The following is a 19,341-nucleotide window of genomic DNA, read 5'->3' as shown; positions in this document are numbered from 1 at the left end:
TTGAATGCAAACAGGTCATGATGAAGGAAAATTATGGGAGGGCGAATTAAGAAGAGGATTTTAAGATCTAGTCATATTTTATCTAAAGACTTAAGATCGACAGAAGGCCCAGAGAAAGAAATAGAAAAGAGTTGTACAGAGAAAGAGAGTATACAGAGGGAGGAAGAGGGGTAGCCCCAAGTCACATGACCTCTGAGAGTCATTTATACCTGTGAACCCTGGAGACAAGCGCCCAGAGAAACCTGCCTGCAGAAGCTGAATAAACCCTCACAGGTTAAAGACACCACTGAAGGTTTATTGTCATTATCAGTTTGGTGATTGAGAATATCAACCCGATCCTGAGGTCTGGCTTTGTAACAGTGTTTGCTACTGATCAACTGACATTTTTTTGTTTTTGTAGGGGCAAGATGGACTCACTTGGATCTGAACCACTGAGGGAAAGGTCTTCAAATGTGGAGCCACGGTTGGTTAGAGTTCCTGTACAGAGATCACAGTTAAAACAAAGAAAGAGCAGCACAGTTACAAGTTTTAAAATAATGGTTATTTTCATTGCTGATATGACCAGTCTGTTCTCAATTAATCAATTAAATGGTTAATCCATACCAATTTTTAAAAGTTGTTAAAAAAAAAGCCATCGCAGCTATCAAATACATATCAACTACAAATCATTTATTTTATCAAGTTCCAACAGACAGTGCATACACCAATCTCACGCACTGAGAGAGAGCGCCCTGCATCAAAATACCAGTAGCCTAATGTTATCTTAGAAAGGATACAAGCTGAGAAAATGTATGACAGCAAGAGGAAAGGAGTGAGAATGGATTGAAAATTAAACATAAAAAGGTGGGAAAAGTTTAGTAAACAAGCATACCCAACAAGATGATGCAGAAGTCCTTTAAAGTGAGTACTTGTTTGAGGAATGCAGTTAACATGCACAGTTAGCTCTGGACTGGCACGAAAATATTAACAACTAACTGGACTAATCTGTATGAAAAAACATTTTGATTCTTTTGATCATGGACCCTTACGGACTAAAGGAATATAAATAAAGGAGGAATGAACACTTTCAGATGCCACTTCAGAGGTAGAAGTTCACCACTTTTTCCATCTCTCTTGTCTACCATGCCTGCAAATCTGAATGAATTATATTTGCTGCTCATGGCTTCTGTAAATTGAGCAAAGTGACTGAATTGTGGAGTATGTAACCAAGCTAATGATGTATAGCATGTCCATATTGACAAAGGTTTAACATTTGTATTTGTATGTGTGCACTAGAAACGTAGAACTAGCTCAAGCAGGTAGCAAATGACCCAGTGGGCTTTAAGAGGTTTTATATATATCCAAAGAATGTCTATAAATATGAACCGCTTCGCAGCCTCAATAGCAACCAGACCCGGCTTCTAACTGACACCTGTGCAGCCACACCTGGTTAGTAAATTTGAGACTAAGCGTTTTATTGAGGCTCGGCTCCGATTGAAGTTTTATGATAATTGGAAAAATGACTAAGATGCTATTGTGCCACAAGTCTGGTGTGCTTCTTTTGTCACTGCAAATCAATTAGCACTACAGTATACAGTATATATACGGTATAAATATATACATGCATATATGTATATATACATATAAAGCACAGGTAAAATACTCAGTATATTTCAGGAGAACACATCACCACTGTAGTTGCTCCCTGGACTCCCTGTAAACTCTTCCATCCCTCCACCAATGCAAACGCCGTTCTCCCCTGCATGTCTGGAGGTAGTTCGCCTTAAATAAAAAGATTAATAATAAGCATTCATCTCACTGTCTGTGCTTTAAGCTACATTTCTTATTATATTGCCTTGTGGTGGCCGTGTCTAACCTTCCGGTGGCCTCATGATAGGCCAGCTCCAGCAGCTCAGCGGAGGTGTGTGCAGGATCTCTCTGCTGGCTGCCCTGCAGTTCAGCCATGTTCTGTCTGGTCTGGTGATGGATCTGGATTGCTTCTCCAGAAGGACCTGAAGAACAACAGTTTACATACAGTCTGATGATGGCATTACAGTGCTTTTTAAATTCTTAAAACAAACTGAAAACGTCGGGGAGTCACCAAAAACATTTCAAATTATCTTCTGAGGACTGAACATGCAAAGAAAATTTCATTGGAAAAATCTGAAATTTGCTTTTAAGATAATTTGTAAGAAGTGTCATGAAGATTGAAAGATCAGGATGTCAAAAATCTAACATTAGGAGTCATCTTCTGGAGACCATAAAGTCAGATTTTATAAAACTCTGGCCAGTAGTTGATCATGATCAGAAACACAGTGTTGGATGAACCAAATAACAGAATGAAGGGCTGTACACATGCCATGTTTACATGCACCCTCCTATTAATTGTTTTCAATGTACACCAACAACAGGTGCGACGCACACGCGTTCCTTAGTGCCTATTTTTCATGGCTCAATGCTGCACACTGAGATAATCCAAGTTTAACTTTTGTAATGCAGCAGTGAGCAACGCATGTCATGTGAGGAGGACCAACCAATCACAGCTGACAGATATCTTTCCCTTTATCCGTATATATCAGTTTGTGGTTAATATAGAGGAGAAGTTAATCATTTTAGTGCAGGGCGACCAGAGCTGTACATCTGTCCCACGGACAATAGGCCTACACACAAACAACACCTGGAAGATCAGCTCTGCACTCAGGATTTCAGGTACATAGGCTATGATACGGTACTTGATGAGATTGCTTAGCAACCTCAGATGCAACCTGACGCTGCACTCTTAAAAGCCGGCACAGAAAAGGCACAAGAGTGGCACCCAGCTCCTGACCTCGCATTTTCCAGGCGGTTAATGACACGGCATGTGTACGGCCCCTAATGCACTGCAGTTTAACACCACAAACTACATCACCCAAGATGATCATGCATACAGGTTTACCAGCTCACACCTCAACTAGCTCCAATAAATTGCTGACTGCATGTGTATGTTTTTTACAAGGCTTTGTGTCCCCTCACCAACAGGAAAGGTGTGCATCCACCGCCGTCGGTTGGAAGTGAGCTTCATGGGCATTCTGGATGGGGTGAAGGGGTTTATGAGTGCTCTCTGTGGGGTGTAACCTCCTGGACGGATGTGCAGGGTGGATTCAGCACTTCCCACTGTGAACCTGCCCGGGGCACTGGAGTCCCGCTGAGAGTCCATCATCTTCTCCAACAACTCTGACCAACAGAAAAACATAACAAGATAACCAGAATACGATGGTGAAAGGAAAGAGATGGAGCGCCCTTTATCACACCCTTAGTAAGGGTTTCTGGAGGAGTTACCTCTGGTGCTGGTGTATCCCAGGGAGCTGCTGACTTCATACTGGGCAGGAGGCATGCGAGGTATAAGCAGCATGTTGGACACAGGGCCCAGACTATCATCAGAGGCCAGGCTACGCTGTTCGTCCGGACCTCCGGAGCGAATAGGAGGGGACGCGCCTATGCCTGCACTGACGTCCACTGAGCCCCAGCTCTTCCTCCCACTCGTCTCTTTGTCTCGACCCATCCTGAAAGACACACAGTCACTGCTGTTCAACAGGCTGAACGTTCACAAGGTTTTCAAGAAAGGATAACTCTGTCCTCTTAATAGAGCATAGTTTAGTATTGTGCAAGCAGTGAGATACCTGAAGTTGGTACTCCTCTGAATTCGTGAAGGACCAGGCAGTCTGAACACCTGAGCATCATAGGCGTCGTAGTCCACCTGAATTGGCAGGCTGTTTTCAGAGTCTTTTGGAGCACAGAGAGCTGGAAGAGGTCATGAGGAGAAGGGTTGGAGTGCCAGAAAAAAAATTCTACTTCATCCTTCAACAGGACAGTGGTAGTGCTTTGAGCTAAATGCTAACCACAGCATGCTAATGCTAACATGACCATAATATTAATGCTAACATTGTGATGCGACACAGATGTAATCTTTACCATGATCACATCATATCTCTTATTTCTGCATCCTAGCATGCTAACATTTGCTAATTAGCACTGAACACAAAGGACCGCTGAGGCTGATAGATGTCATCAGTTTTTCAAGTGCTAGGACAGAAACCAAAGATGTTAACTAGAAGATGACACTAGATAGAGGATCATTACAGTTAAAACAGGTCGTGCTGAGGAAAACATAAATGTCTTTACCAAATTTAACTTGCCCCATAGTTGTTGAGACATTTCACTTAAAATCACACGTGAACCTCATGATGACGCTACAGGGAAAAGTCAGAGGATCATAAAAACATTGGCATACATCATTGGGCACCGTGAATGTGTGTGCAGAATTTTGTGCCAATCTGCTGAGTAAACATTGAGCTATTTTACAAGATAAATGTAAGCTTTGACCTGCTGCTGGTACTAGAGTAAAAAGTCAGGTGATCACCAAATTAAAAATGCCATTTTTGAAAATTAGCAGATTGGAGCAGGAGATTGTTGCTGTGTGTCACGCAGAACTGACATTGCTATATGAGCCGAAGACTGGCTTAAGTCAATTTGGCGTTCCTACTGACGTTGTGAATGCAAATAGAAAAAAGCCCTTGTAATTTGCAGGGAAGCTCCCCAGTGGGCAGTTCCCCTTAGGGAGTCCCCAGAATTGTTTGGTCTGAAAAACACCTTCCTGTCTAAATCATGCTTGAAGAAAGAGTTTAGAGAGATAGTGTAAAGTGTCACAACTTACTGTGGTCCTTGCTGCTCTTAAATTTCTCAGCATGAAGCTAGAAGAAAAGTCATACTAATGAGATATTAAAACATTAAAAAAAATCATTTACAATTTTTCTAAGTCCAACAACAGTTCTGTAAAGAATGTGAATGCACCTTGCGACCAGCCAGTTTGATTCGAGGGGTGAAGGAGCTACATGAGTTCTGACTTTTGGAGGTGTAGAAGCTGTGTGCGTGGAAAAAAAGATACAAGCAAGACATAAATTGACCAAGTCCACCTTTGCATATAATTTGAATTCATCTTGGTTTTTATTAGTCATGTTGTTTTACCTGTGGTTGATCCAGTGAGGAAGGTTATAGTCGTCTCCAACACGAGAGTCTCCAGGTGTTGTCCTGTTGTGCAACTGCAGAGAAAAGGTCCATCAGAATCCAACAGGTATGTAAAGCACCTACAGAAACTAACACTTTGGATGTGTTACCTTAAATAATGGTACTGCATGCAGTGGCTGCTCCCCCATACACACCAAGTCTACCCCAATACCTAAAGAAGGAACAGTATGTGTCACATCATTAACTCCATGCAATGAACTGTTAATTCTCTGCTAACACATAGATTTGCTCAGACCGCAGTTTAAAATGTTTGTACTGTCACACTCACCGTTGTCAATCATACGCTGTTTAGTGAGAATCATAAGTAGGCGGTCAACTTCAAACACTCCCACCCCGGGTGTGATGACCACTGACATCTGGCCTGTGCGGTCAAAGTTTCGGTTGATGTAGTGCTTGTCAAACACTGTGGGAGACATGGCATTGTCAGCTTTTCTTCTTATCTTTTCTAGTTAGTAACCTGTGAAAAATGTTCACTTAACTATAATAGACTTTTGGTATTAAAGGACAGGTTTTCAATTTCACTAGCAGATATCTTCAAAAGTCCCTCTGGCACTATCCCTGTACTGCAGACCAACTAGGAAACACTGTAAAAGGGTATGTTCTAAAAAGACCGTAACTTTGTGACTTGATTTGTCTAACTCCAGATTAACTTTGAAATGCATCTTTGTAAAAAAACAAGGCCAGTATGAGTAAGGAGGATGATTACAGCAAGCAAATCCTGACAGACTTGAGAATTTGTTATCATTTAATCTCATCTTGTCAAAATTAATGAGTTTTCTTTGTGTGGTTGGTCAGGAACTTCTTGGAGTAAAATATTTGACCGAAGAGTTTCTGAGCTCCAAAAATGTTTTTAAGAATTCAGTAGTATTATTCTCTATTCACCCCAATAACTGAATACATGCATGCAAAGCTATCTTTCTTTCCTGTCTTTCCTATCTATAGCATATTTTAGCCCTGAGGACTCCCCCACAAAAGAAAGGCATTCATTGGCCCATGGAGGTAGTATAATGACAAGTCTGAGGCTCTGCCAACGTTCACAGTTAAGTATTTATGTTTGTTCACATCTGGTCATGCTATATACTGTAGCGTCCCTCCATAAAAAAACAAAACAAAACAAAAATAGGAGACGTTGGCTGGTTTCGCTATCAGTGTATTCGCGAACAATACACAGGTTACTGTGGGCAGTAGCCAAAGCCAAAACAACAAAAAAGTCAACATGACTGTGTGCCCTCTGACCTAACATCTTACTTTCACTGCTTGGCCTGCCATCAAACAGATGCTCCAGGCCTATCCACCCTTAAGCAGGGCACAGATGAGACCCTTTAATAGCCAAGGCAGGATAAATACAAATAAAAGTTGAGTTGAGTTGAGGATGTGCCTTTCAGTGATGCCTCACTGTTATGCTCATTTGACATAAGCTTACTTCTGCCCTGCCCTGCTGGTTACTTGTGGCCATAGCTTGATTGGCTGTCTTGATATGAGCACCATTTGAAGTTTTGAAATTGTCACGCCCTCTCGTAGCACTGCCAGCTTGCTTTCTATGGCAGGTAACCCAGCATACTTTGTACAGTGAATCAGTTGCTTCCAACACACAATGAATGGGAGTGAATTTCTGGTCTTGTATAATGGGGCTGAAATGTTACAGTGCTAACTCCTGCTCTCCAAACTAGCAACAAAATACAATTATTATATAATTAACGTATGAATTCTGAACATGTTTTGTGAGGTCACAGTGACCTTAACCTTTGACCAACAAAATCTAATCAGTTCATTGTTGAGTCCAATGGACGTTTGTGCCAAATCTGAGGAAATTCCATCAAGGTGTTCTTGAGATACTGTGTTAACGAGAATGGGACAAACGGACGGTTGGACAGACAACCTGAAAACATAATCCTGCTCGGAGGCATAAAAATATTTCAGATGGTTTCAGTAAAATGCTATTCACAATTGTGAGTTGATGGCAGGCCAGAAAGTGTGAGTACCTGAGCACTGAGAAAGAAAATTGCTTGTATAAATGGCGAAATGGCAAATGACCAAATTAATAACCAATTAGCTTTTGAAATAGGATAACAAAGTGAAATGAAAACCACTTGGCATGAACACATAGATCCAAACCTCTTTTTTTCTGCAATTCAAACATAATGAAAGATAGATTAATAGATTCAAATAATGAAGTGAAACACTATTGCTTTTCAGTCTGATGATCACTTGTTAATACTGCTGGAAATAAATAACATTTTCACAAATGTTAACATACAGACAATTCTAAATTAATGTGTTGCATGTTTTTTTAAATGTAGTATGCTGAATATAGTTGCACAATGTAAACTGCAAATCCTAAATTTAATAACTGTGATGACTATGACCATGTATCTTGACTAAACATGCTCTCAGTAAAACAATTTCTCCTTTTTCTGAGAGCAGTTCTATTCTGGTATTGGCCTACTTACCATTGAAGGAAAGGTTAATGGCCTCCAGGTAGTTTCCTTGAGCAGCAGTTGAGTTGTTACCAACAGGAAAACCATCTGGCATGAAAAGAAATCAACACATGATTTGGTTACAATAAGCACCTGATCCAAAGAGCCATTTATCAGCCAAACACTCGACTCTCTCTACCTGCTTCCTTGAGCCGCACCAGGACAGGATACTGAATGAAGAGCTTCTTGATAGTGACCAGTAGTGATGTCCACTCATCCCGTCTCTCATTCTGAGCAACAACCCTGAACACAAAACACCGTCAAACTAGAATTACCACTTTGCAGTTGTATGCCTCTGCACCAGTCAAGCTGCAGTTACAGTTTACATTCATGTCTCTGAAAACAATGGATGCTTCACACACATCTTTCCCCCGGCAGCACAGAAGATCTATACAATCAGCACAATTTCAAAGTGGGCACCAAAGATTAGTGTCATCAATTCAGTATCTGACCAAATGTCTCCCCTTCTGTTCCTGAGTAATGATCTTGAGTAATGGCCAGAAAAGTGTTTTATGCGGAACATTATGATGTCACAGTGAAATTGACCTTTGACCTTTTGGATATAAAATGTCATCACTTCGTCATTTTATGCTGTTAGACATTTGTGAAAAATGTTGTCATAATTAGTGTATGAGCTCTTGAGTTATGGCCAAAAACATGTTTTGTGAGGTCACAGTGAACTTGACCTTGGACCACCAAATTCTAATCAGTTCATTCTCCAGTCCAAATGGAGGTTTGTACCAAATTTAGGGGGAAACTTCATCATGACGTTCTTGAGATATTGGGTTCATGAGAATAAGACAGATGCAAGGTCACATTGACCTTTGACCTATGACCACCAAATTCTAATTGGTTTATTGTTGAGTCCAAGCGGCTGTTTGTGCTTAATTTGAAGAAATTCCCTCAAGGCATTCTTGAGATATTGCATTCACAAGAATGGGACAGACGGATGAACAACAAGAAAACATAATGCCTCCGGCCACATCTATTGCCAGTACGGAAGCATTAAAACCTCCGGCATCACTACTGTAATTCAGATAAGCTTGAAGTAAGGTAGATAATGTGTACAGTAACTACAGTTACCTGTAAAAGTCTTCATAAAAACGTCCCTCGTGATCCTGTCTGATGGACCCTCTCAGAATCTCAGGAAATTCATCTGAGATAAAAAAGGTTATTTGTATTAATGATAATTATATCAATATGCATCATAACTCACTGTGTTAACGTAGGAAACACACTCACCGATAGATTTGGCATTGTAGAATGTACGTGAGAAAAGTACAACTGTCACTTCATGACTGCAGTTCTTCTCCTGTTTAACATGAAAACACTGGTTTTGTTTCAAGTTTGAAAGAAAATGTTACACAGAGGCAGACAAAGAGAAATTACAAACCTTCCACTTGGCGAAAAGGTCAGACAGGAAACCATTTACAGCCTTCTCAAAGTAGAGATCCCCTGAGAGCAAAACATTACAATAAGACATTCTCTTCCAGAGGCACATGTAAAGAAGAGAACATTTATGTCACTGAAAACCAAATGAAACCTGCCTACAAAGTTTGAGTAACAAATCAGGTCCAACTAACCATAGATGTCAAAGTCCCACATCTCACAACTCATCTGGATAAAGATGTACACCATTGCAGATGTGGATCTGAACACCACCTGTGTGTACAAAGTCACAAAGCATTTATAGAAATCAGTGAATCTTACATTAACAAATACTACAGTGACTATTTAATAACAGGCTTTTGAAGCAAAAGGGAGTCAGGTGCTTGCTGTAACAGTTCAGGTATGATCCTTGATATCGGTATGCAATTAAAAAAGATTTTTTTTTTAAAGAGGTGATGGGGAGAGAAGGGGACTGATATGTAACAATGGTCCACAGTCAGATTTGATGCTGGGGATGTGGCGACCCCTGGTCAGTACTTTAAACCCATGGGCCACAAGGGTGCTTGTGCCCTCACAACTTAAAGTACAAATTTTATACAAGTTTTAACACTGTAAGTATGATAGTGTATTAGGGCCATTGTAGGTCAAATAAGAAAGCTAAAACATTTTTTCAAACAAACAACTATGGGAGGGGGGATATATTCCAAGAAAAAAAATCAATTTCCAAGATTTAAGTCATACATTTCCGGAGTATTTGCTGACATTATGAAGTCATAAATCTGCACAAATACAACTCAGAAATTCACTGAGATTTAAGTTGTAAATTTACGAGACTTGCCGTCAGAGCTTTCCGCCAGAAAGTCAGGTGACTAAGTATTACGGTAAGTGTGACAGAGTGTAAATTGTGGAGGATGAATGTGTCAAGCACAGGACTTTCACCCAGGAGAGCAGGGGTTGTGTCCTGTGTGAGTCACAGGCTTATTGATTTTAGACTTAAATTACTTATTATTTTCAGTTTTTAGAATGTATAAAGCTGCTGAGTGCACTCTGTGTGCCATAACTTTAGCAGAATACCTGAATGGGACCATTACCATTAACATCATATTCCGACAGAATAATAAATAATAAGCTAAAACTAAATATAAACTAAAAGACACTGATTTTTTCAAGTACTTGCAACTGAAAAACTGGATAACATGTAATTTTGATCTTGGAAATAGGGTTTCAACTGAGATAGGGGAGATTCTAAATAATATGTATTTATTTCTTAATATTTTACATAGAGTTTTAGGAGTTGAGACATACAACAATTCATATCCCATCCATTTTTATTTTACGCGCTGGTATCGGATCGGTACTCGGTATCGGCAGATACCTAAGGTTCAGGGATCGGAATCTGTATCAGGAAGGAAAGTGGTATCGGTACATCTCGAGTAAAAAGACACTTCTTTCACAAGCATCTTCCGGTCTTGCATGTACAAAACAAAAAACTTAAGGCACAATAATTACTACAAAGAAATACTTAACATCCTTTAACAGTTTTGTAAAGACAGAGTTTTAAAAAAAAATTGTATAAACTGAATTTCATTATGTAAACTTATATACATGTTGTGTTCACAGTCCCAGAAGAATGACTTGTAATGACTTTGATGACCTCACTATGACTATAGAGAGCTTAAGCTAAACTGTAACCTCCAGGTTTTGTTCTTGAATTAAGAAATTATCATTAAAAATCAAGTAAAGCAACATTCCTTTTTTCTTGTAAAGTTGTGACTTTTTTCTCAGATAATATCTGAGTTTTTTCTTATAAATTTATGACTTTAAGATGTTGGAGAATTTCCAAGTTTTTTTTCCATAAATCTACCACTTTGATATCAAAGAATTTCCTTTTTTGTTTTTGTACATTTTCAAGCAAGGCCCTAATATGCCATGGTACTATAAGTGTGAATTAGATGTATCTGTGTTAAAAAGTTAACACGCAGTTCAATCACAGCCCCTTTTACTGATTGTTTATTTAATGACTTCATTTAAAAAGTTATGTATCAGAGAGTTTCTTTGTAATGACATGGGTGTTGTGAGTCAAACCTTGCTAAACTGAAAGAAATTTTGAGTTTCAATGTGGCATTCTATTATCCCAGACCACTTCCAAACTACAATTCTGACACTTCAATTTCACAGTTACATGAAAAAGGTCAAACTCACAAACTGTGAACACCTCATTTACATATATTTTTGTTTTAAGTGTGTATATCAGCATCTATTTTCAAAACTGCTCTTACCCTGGTGTCTTCACTGATGTACCCACAGGTCACTTTCTCTCCTTTCACCCACAATTCACTGGCCTGGGCCCTGCAGAGTAAAAAAACACCATAAGCTTTCATGTAGTGACAGAAACATTCTACAGCCATTTCATTCGGCATCACCATTGTACACGAAGAAAACAAAGCAGAGACAGCTAAGACAGAGACAGCTGTCTCATCAAGCCTCCAACTATGGCAATGTCTACTTTCTTCTTTCGTATGACAAGGAACATTACTGGTCCTTTTGCCTTTTTTCTCAACCTTTACACATACTGTATGCGGGCTGCTTTCTGTACTCAGTAATAGAAAAGTTTATGTTTGTACATATTGATTAATTCTGCATTCAAGTCGCTCTTCATGCATTTCTGAAAATGGAGTGCAGAGAATGAAATGTATGCTTCGTACCTGATTCCTGCAAACTCCACTTTCTGTGTCACATAAGCACAGGTGCTCACCTGGAATAAAGATTGTAACGATTAAATCTTTACATAACTGTTTACCATTACAAATTATACCGATACACTAGAGTGTCATATAGCCCACCAGACTTTTCTTTAGTCTCCACATGTCCCCTCTGCCGATGTACTGATCCTTGAAGGTCAGCTCCACCAGGTCAAGTGTTACATCCTGCAAGGCAAAATTAACCTGAGGGATTCTGTTCAACTGTCAAATGGTGGAGACGCAGCAGGGTCACAGTGAATATACCTTTGGGTCGACAATGTTGACAATGACATCCTGGTAGGCACGCAACTTGAAGGCTTGAGCTACAGTCTGGTCCACACTGATCGTCTCTACATAAGAACAAATTATCTATCATGGGTAGTGAACACACAACCACCACAACTCTCTGCATTGTTAAGTGTATGGACTGCATATAATAACAGACATTTAGAAGCAATGTATATTATGCCATTTGTGATGTATGTAATTGGAGGAGGACAATATACCCTATACCCTATAATTTAATGCAATGACATATGGCAACACCGCCAACTGTAGCCTAAAAAAACCCCATAGAGTTGAATTTACACATTTATTACAGCGCCAGGAAAAACTGAACATTGTAAGGATCACAGGGCAGGATATATTGCAAGACAGTTGTAATGGATTACAGCAGATAACAGGGTATACCTGTTATTCTGTCACCACTTAAGAGATCTCTAGGGCTGCAAGTAATGATAATGTAATAAGCTAAGGCTTCAGCCTACACGTTTTCAGTCATGTTTTGTTTATCTTTTGTTTTTAATGCTAAATAAGCATTAAGTTAATATGTATTTATCATTTATCTAACAGTGTATTTGAGTTTCACAAGTTGGAAAATGACCAAAATTAACTTAACTAAACTAAACTAAACTAAACTAAACTAAACTAAACATTATTAACAAAATGGCATTACACAGATTACTCAAACATACTCAGTATCACAAAAGACAAAGCTGCAAATCCTCACATTTAAAACCAGGAACCAGGTTATGTTTGGCATTTCCACTGATAAAAATGCAAAACAGAAAACAGCAAAAACATTGATTTATTGATTGATTGGGGACCATGTTTAACAACATCAAAACTGTATCAAAACATCCGTTTAAAAACTCTCACACAGCTGGTGCAGGATAATCCAAATCTCGTTTATTCAGTCGTAAGCTTAGCACTTCCATAATATTTTCACTAAAACAAGTATTGGAGTCTGGCTTTGAAAAGAGAAAAGATAAGTTTCACTTTCAGTTCAGTTTTAAATAGTGAGGTTTTAGTGAAAATGCATGTGTTTGGGAAGTACTGAGTGGATAAATGAGACTTGGATTATACTGCATGTGGGAGTTTGTAAACAGATGTTTTGATGTAGTTTTGCTGTAGTTAGACATGGTCCCAATCAACCAATATATTCATAGTTTACTTAGTTTTTAGCGTGTGAGAAAAATAAAATTTTCTTTACCAATTCAAGGTAACACAGCACAACTAACTGACACACAAATGGTCATTTTGTGGGTGAAATATGCCTTTAATATTTCAGCACTATACTATTATCATTATTTATTGATACAATTAAATTTATTTAATCTAGCCTTACTGAAGACTTGAAATATAGCAAACATGCTGCTACATACATTGCCAGATCATAATACATTTACCTTTCTGAAGGTCCTCTTTTAGGCTCTTCACTTGCAGCAGGAGAGGACTGGGAATTTCAAAAGAGACAATAGCAGATTAAAAATGTAACACTGTGTAAATGGACATACAGCAGTCATCCTCTCATTAAGTAAGCTCACCTGTATTCATCTGTGGGGTGTGCGATCTCGATTATATCCCTCAGACTGACTTGAGGGAAAACTTTTGGGTTGACAACCAACTCATCATCTGTTTGAAGAAAAAGTTCATTTGTGAAACTCAGAGAGATTAAATATTTCTAAAGTGAAGCATTAATTTAGACTGCATGCAAGTTCTTGCTTACCACTTCCACCAAAACCTTTCTTGTGCAGCACAAGCTTGTACGACTTATTGGTCTTCATAATGAAACAGCTGTGTAGCAAAATCAGGTGTTTATTTATGACTTCTCAAGGCTGCCAGCAAACTGACACATGAGCTTTAGTTCGTATGTGTTCTCTTTCAATGTCTTAAAAGTCCTAAACTTAGTTACCATATCTGCTATGCCATAGTAAGGCTGCGATACAACTGATTCATTAAATATTATTTTCTTATAGCCTTCCACACACTGGTGTAGGTAACGACAGAAGTCTATGTAGAAAGCGGTGAGGCAGGCAAAGTAGTCTGAAAGTTGCATTTTGACTGAAATAAACATCTTGAAACTGTTATACTAAGGTTGCCTGTTGACTCACGAGTTGCCAGTCAGGCTCTGGAAAGGAGCAACATAAACATTCTGTCTATCACTTAGACCTACAATACATTCAAGAGCAATATATTTATTATGATAACTTCTTGTAGTATTTCAGTAGAAAACATTAGGGTAGTTTGGTTAGGACTAGTGAACTCACATAGAATAAATATAGCTCTACCGTTACCTGAGCAGGCTCTCCTTAACAACTCAAACTCCTAGCAGCTCCAACTGCCCTGGGATGTTGACATATGCTAGCCTAGCATGTCTCTACTTTGAGACAACTTACAGCTACTGCACAGAGTTTACTAACGCTAGCCCCTAAGTTACACTAACTACTTGCAATGAAGATGCATCCATATAGCCATTCAGTTAGAATAAGTTAGAGTCGCCGTTTTAAAGGTGGAAATAGAAAGCAGTGTGCTAGCTAACTTTCCTGACGGTAGCTCCTGCTGGTCGTACTTCCTCCAAAACATGAACACGTGTGATGTGATTGGCTCGCGGCGGATCAAAGAGTGTCTTAGCAAAACAAGAGAGTTCACTCCTCTTATTTTCATCTTCGTTTCTTTCGGGACTTGAACTCGTGTTTTTTTTCATGTATTACCCGGCATACCTACGAATTCCCCCATATTCCACACATATTATACTATTTCCTTAAACTGTATGTTAAAGTACTTTAAGATGTCCTGCTTATAATAGGCCTATAATTGTAAGCAAGGGCATACAACTATGATGTGATGTAAATGTAAACTTAATTTATCTTAGGTTATATATCTGGACCGCCACACATCAAATAAAGACAAGTCCTTGTACACATTTTGTGTTTTTCAGTATATAACAACACCCTAATCATTAGGGAATGTTAATTTCTTATGAGATGGGAGGGAGTGGAGCAAAACTTGGAGAGAGTTATGTTTTTAGATTTGGTTAAATTGTTGTATTTTGTATTTATTTTAACCAACCTCAGAACCCAAAAACCCACAAGTGGATTTTGAAGGCATGGTTCTTTTTAAATCTCTAAAATCACACCATTTATCATAGCCAGAAACCTTGAAATATGGTTATTTATGGTGGAGGGAGGGTTGGTGTCTGCAGTGATGCGGGTGCTGCGCTGGACTGTTTTGGGGAATAGGGAGCTGAGCAAGAAGGCAAAGCTTTCAATTTACTGGTCCATCTACATCCCAACCCTTACCTATGGTCATGAGCTCTGGGTAGTGACCGAAAGAATGAGATCGCGGATACAAGCGGCCAAAATGAGTTTCCACCATGGGCCCAGGATGCCTCCCGTTAGAGGTGTTCTGGGCACATCCCACTAGTAGAAGGCCCCAGGGTAGACCCAGGACACGCTGGAGGGATTACATATCTCATCTGGTCTGGGAATGCTTTGGGGTCCCCCGGGAGAACTTCAGAAGCGTTGCGAGGAGAGGGACATCTGGGTGGCTTTGCTTGGCATGCTGCCCCTTTAACCCAGCCCCAGATAGGCCGACGAAAAAGTAAGAAGTTCAAAAAGGAACAAAACATTCAGCATTTTGCTTGGAAATCTTGCATAGCCATAGCTCATAACCTTAAATATATTAATGACATAACAGTTCAGACAGCTGATAAACCACTTTATTAAATAATAATGAGACTTTGACAACAATACTGGTTTCATAAATGCACAGCTGTTATCGCCAGCTATTGTTCCAATGAATCAGGTATTACTTTGATAAATTACATTATAATGTTGTGCCCATTATATATATTGAGTAAAGAGTAGACTCATTTAGACTTTTATAACTTTAAAGTAAACATAATCCTTTAGTTACCTTGCTCCATAATTCCAGCCTGTAAACTTTCATTAAACCTTTATCACCCACTATACTGGGTGAGACATATTTCACAACAATACTGTATGACACAAACAAACACTACGACAGTAGCAAAAAAAAAATCCAAAGTATCCAAATGAGTGTCATATGATTTGTTATATGTTATGATTGTTTGTTATTGCCAAGGTATAGTATTTTATCTATCGTCCATTGTCTAAATGATATTCTGGATGAAATACTGACAACTATCACATAAAAATGGTCAAATATACAAGACTTAGTATCAGCAAAGAGGGTCCATTATTGTCAGTTTCAGTCCTATAACAGTTGTCTTTCAGAAGCGCATACTGATTGAGCCTTTTGAAGATGTCAGAATACATGGCAGTGTTGATGACTTGTAAGGACAATTCACCCCAAAAGCAAAAATACATATTTTTCCTCCTACCTGCTGTTTGTCAATCCAGATTTGGTGTGAGTTGTTGAGTACTGAAGATATTGGCTGTAGAGATGTCTGCCTTCTCCACAATATTACTCAAGATAATCCACTGACCTTGTTGTGAGCAGGCCCCCAGGAAGTGCGGCAGGCTTTGAAGCCAATTTTCATAGTGGCCAAATGGTGTAATTACATCATCATGAGATGCCCTGTGGCCCAAAATGACTTTTTCTTACTGACTTACATGGCAAAAGAGACGTCTCAGTGGATAAATTTTTTTGAACGTCACAACCCCCGTGAAATGACTCGTTTCACTATCAAGATTTGATCCATTCTGTCTGATAACACTGCAAAAGTCTAAAAGAGCTGCACGATAAAACAATTTTATCCCCATTCAAGTTAGCACTAAACCTGAAGATAGCCACTTGGCCGCGCTCAGCCACTGTAAGTCTCTGGTTCCCCTGTTCTATGGGCTGCGCAGTGCGGAAGCAATGTTTATTATCCCTAGATCAACCGGGTAATTTCATACCCGGCAGTTGGGCCATTTTGGCTTCATGTGCCACTGAGAAACTTTCATAGGAATGAACAGGGCTCCACGTTCAACGCTGTATCCATTTGTGTGCAGTTTCATGTAGAAACTATTTTCTTTCTACCGAACTATATCCCTAAACCATATCACTGTGCAGAAGGAAGCGGGCATCTCCTCATGAACGAGAGTCTCAAGCTAATGACAGTGTGAGATGTAAATATTAATGTCATTCTCGTCGGCTGAGCTGTACCGTCAGCTAGCTCTGGAGAGCTGGCATTGTTCTCAGCAGAGGAATTCCTTCTGTGCGGTGATACAGTTGGCGGGTGTAGTTTGTTAGAAAGAAAATAGCTCCTACATAAAACTGCTAACAACAAGGTCTGTAGATCATATTGAGTCATGATTTCTGGAAAGAGACATTGCTTTTAAGTTTTGCAATTTTTTTTTTTTTCTCACTTTGAGCACCACAAGCTTAGTGCCATCTAGTTCCATTATACTGGAGAGAAGGCAGACATCTCTACAGCCAAAATCTCCAACACTTGGCAACTTGATTTTGGGGTGAACTGTCCCTTTGGGAACCTAATGGAACATGTCCTAAGGCACATTTCACACCAGTGGAACAAGGCCACTTTTATTTCTGCAGGTAAGGCTCAGAATAGAGCCTCCATCTGGTTCTGCTCCTTAACAGATCACGTTAAGAGTTCCTCTTTTCATGAGCAGCAGCTTCTCTTCGTGTCTTGGGGTGCTGCCTCCTCCAGGTTGGCACGATCTGATTCTGTAAAGACAAAGATTTAGAATAGATGTGTATACCCTCAGGGCTTTCTATTAGCAGCATCTCCGACTGTTAGGAGCTGAGTCATTACTTACTAATACTATCTCCTCCACGTCCAATGCTAGCAGGGACTCCATTCTCCATGTCTTTTAGTACACACTTCTCAAAGGCCAAAGCTGCCACCCTGAAGAAAAATCCCTGCACATTCTCCCCTGAAAATAAGAAATATTAACAGTTATTCACAGTGGCCTTCTGCATTCCCCAAAACACTATATTTATATTGTCTTATTGTCTTAACAGCTCTGATAAGTTTATACTCTTGGTCTTACCTGTTTTAGCAGAAACAGCCCAAAACTCTGCATGCATTTCTGTTGCTATCCTGGCAGCATCTTTTTCTGTCCTCTGTCTTTCTTCTAAGGGCTTAAGGACAAGACGGGTGGGTACTAGAAAAAAATTGTGAATATCTGCAAAATGTACATATAGTGCAAAATATATTCACCAGCAGGTCACTTTTAGTGCCAACCAAGAAGATGAAACAGGAGTCAGGTTCATTTTCTTTCATGGCCTCCTCCAGCCATTGGCTATAAAAACAAAAGAAAGTTCTTTATTAAAGTATTTGACAGACATGTCATTGAAGATGAGTTGTTGATTTAGTTTAAGATATGAATGAAGTGAAATGAAATGTATTTAGTCTGATGCAGGCTAAAGACTTCTGACTTATACGAGATATAACAACTAAATGTCTAAGAGGCTGTATTTTGGAAAATAAAACAGGTGAATGAAATATATGTGTCATTATTATAAGATTTAGTATGGTTATGCATTGTCACTAGATCATTTTTGTTGCATCATTACTCTTGGTAAAGTGCATCAATCTTTGTATTGTAGACTTTTCACAACTGTAGAATAAGCCTGATGATAATGTTAGAATAAAACATACCATGTATGATCCAGGGACTTAATGTCTGCCATGTCAAAGACTGTGATAATGACTGGAAAAGATTAACAAGTTTCAGCATTATTACTTTACACCAGCTAAAATGTAAACTAGTTTCCCCTAACATCAGACACACAACCATCTTTTTTACAACATCTTACCTTGAGCGCCTCTGTAGTATGCACAAGCGATGCACTTGAATTTTTCCTGCCCAGCAGTGTCCCAGCTATGAAAAAGGTAAACATGAACGGTGAAAACGTACTCTAAGTTATATGTATGCAGAAAGACTTATTTAAGATCACACTACTCACATCTGTAGGGAGAAGGGTACTCCAGATATCTCAAACCTCTCAATCTCAAAGTCTACACCTATGGTGGCCTTGTAGTCTCTCTCAAACACATCTTTACAAAACCTGAAAACAGCATAAACAAATCACATTGTTTTTCTTTTCGTCATCTTTTTGTTCAGAAGTCAGACGCACTACAACAGTCCCAGATCTGTTTCTTTTTGATATTTTTTTTTTTTTACTAAATTTCTGAGCATGTTATAGGTGCAATCAGTCAGTTCCAACAGAGAACTGTGTTTGTTCAATATTACGACGGAGTATTAGGGCCACATTGAAGGAAAAAAAAATCGGAGATTTCGAGAATAAAGTCGAAATATTACGAGAAAAAACTCGTAATATTTTGAGAATAAAGTCATAACTGAGAAAAAGTCATAATATTACGAGAATAAAGTCGTAATATTATGAGATTAAAGTCGAATATTTCGAGAATAAAGTCATAGCTGAGAAAAAGTCATAATATTACGAGAATAAAGTCG

At 39.0% G+C, this 19,341-nt stretch overlaps 2 protein-coding genes across 12 annotated transcripts in view; both read right to left on the bottom strand.

Moving 5' to 3' along the window:
- The window catches only part of depdc5 (DEP domain containing 5, GATOR1 subcomplex subunit), a 35,129-nt gene extending 20,627 nt beyond the window's left edge, over window positions 1-14,502 (bottom strand). For all 11 annotated transcript variants that reach the window (XR_007572001.1, XM_050075024.1, XM_050075030.1 and 8 more), the window contains exons 1-25: window positions 14,227-14,502; window positions 13,659-13,726; window positions 13,477-13,564; window positions 13,339-13,385; window positions 11,915-12,000; window positions 11,753-11,836; window positions 11,615-11,664; window positions 11,189-11,258; window positions 9,104-9,182; window positions 8,914-8,975; window positions 8,763-8,832; window positions 8,604-8,676; window positions 7,660-7,763; window positions 7,494-7,568; window positions 5,312-5,446; window positions 5,133-5,194; window positions 4,984-5,057; window positions 4,810-4,879; window positions 4,673-4,709; window positions 3,639-3,759; window positions 3,298-3,521; window positions 2,992-3,192; window positions 1,856-1,991; window positions 1,670-1,761; window positions 418-477 (exon numbers count right to left, since the gene is read on the bottom strand). Coding sequence is in view for 10 of the 11 variants with exons in the window: in XM_050075024.1 (XP_049930981.1) it covers window positions 418-477; window positions 1,670-1,761; window positions 1,856-1,991; window positions 2,992-3,192; window positions 3,298-3,521; window positions 3,639-3,759; window positions 4,673-4,709; window positions 4,810-4,879; window positions 4,984-5,057; window positions 5,133-5,194; window positions 5,312-5,446; window positions 7,494-7,568; window positions 7,660-7,763; window positions 8,604-8,676; window positions 8,763-8,832; window positions 8,914-8,975; window positions 9,104-9,182; window positions 11,189-11,258; window positions 11,615-11,664; window positions 11,753-11,836; window positions 11,915-12,000; window positions 13,339-13,385; window positions 13,477-13,564; window positions 13,659-13,716 (2,158 nt within the window). In the remaining variant the exon portion in view is untranslated. The remainder of the gene's footprint in view (window positions 1-417; window positions 478-1,669; window positions 1,762-1,855; window positions 1,992-2,991; window positions 3,193-3,297; window positions 3,522-3,638; window positions 3,760-4,672; window positions 4,710-4,809; window positions 4,880-4,983; window positions 5,058-5,132; window positions 5,195-5,311; window positions 5,447-7,493; window positions 7,569-7,659; window positions 7,764-8,603; window positions 8,677-8,762; window positions 8,833-8,913; window positions 8,976-9,103; window positions 9,183-11,188; window positions 11,259-11,614; window positions 11,665-11,752; window positions 11,837-11,914; window positions 12,001-13,338; window positions 13,386-13,476; window positions 13,565-13,658; window positions 13,727-14,226) is intronic.
- A 1,140-nt stretch (window positions 14,503-15,642) lies between these two features.
- The window catches only part of rab36 (RAB36, member RAS oncogene family), a 10,611-nt gene continuing 6,912 nt past the window's right edge, over window positions 15,643-19,341 (bottom strand). Inside the window, exons 5-11 of the mRNA XM_050032622.1 lie at window positions 18,830-18,931; window positions 18,680-18,744; window positions 18,522-18,573; window positions 18,081-18,162; window positions 17,911-18,001; window positions 17,677-17,793; window positions 15,643-17,584 (exon numbers count right to left, since the gene is read on the bottom strand). Coding sequence (XP_049888579.1) covers window positions 17,520-17,584; window positions 17,677-17,793; window positions 17,911-18,001; window positions 18,081-18,162; window positions 18,522-18,573; window positions 18,680-18,744; window positions 18,830-18,931 — 574 coding nt within the window. The 3' untranslated portion in view covers window positions 15,643-17,519. The remainder of the gene's footprint in view (window positions 17,585-17,676; window positions 17,794-17,910; window positions 18,002-18,080; window positions 18,163-18,521; window positions 18,574-18,679; window positions 18,745-18,829; window positions 18,932-19,341) is intronic.

Source organism: Epinephelus moara, chromosome 21 (assembly GCF_006386435.1).
Source record: "Epinephelus moara isolate mb chromosome 21, YSFRI_EMoa_1.0, whole genome shotgun sequence".
In the NCBI taxonomy this organism is placed as follows: domain Eukaryota; kingdom Metazoa; phylum Chordata; class Actinopteri; order Perciformes; family Serranidae; genus Epinephelus; species Epinephelus moara.
Note: the sequence above shows the minus strand (reverse complement) of the source record. Positions and strands in the feature narration are given on the sequence as shown.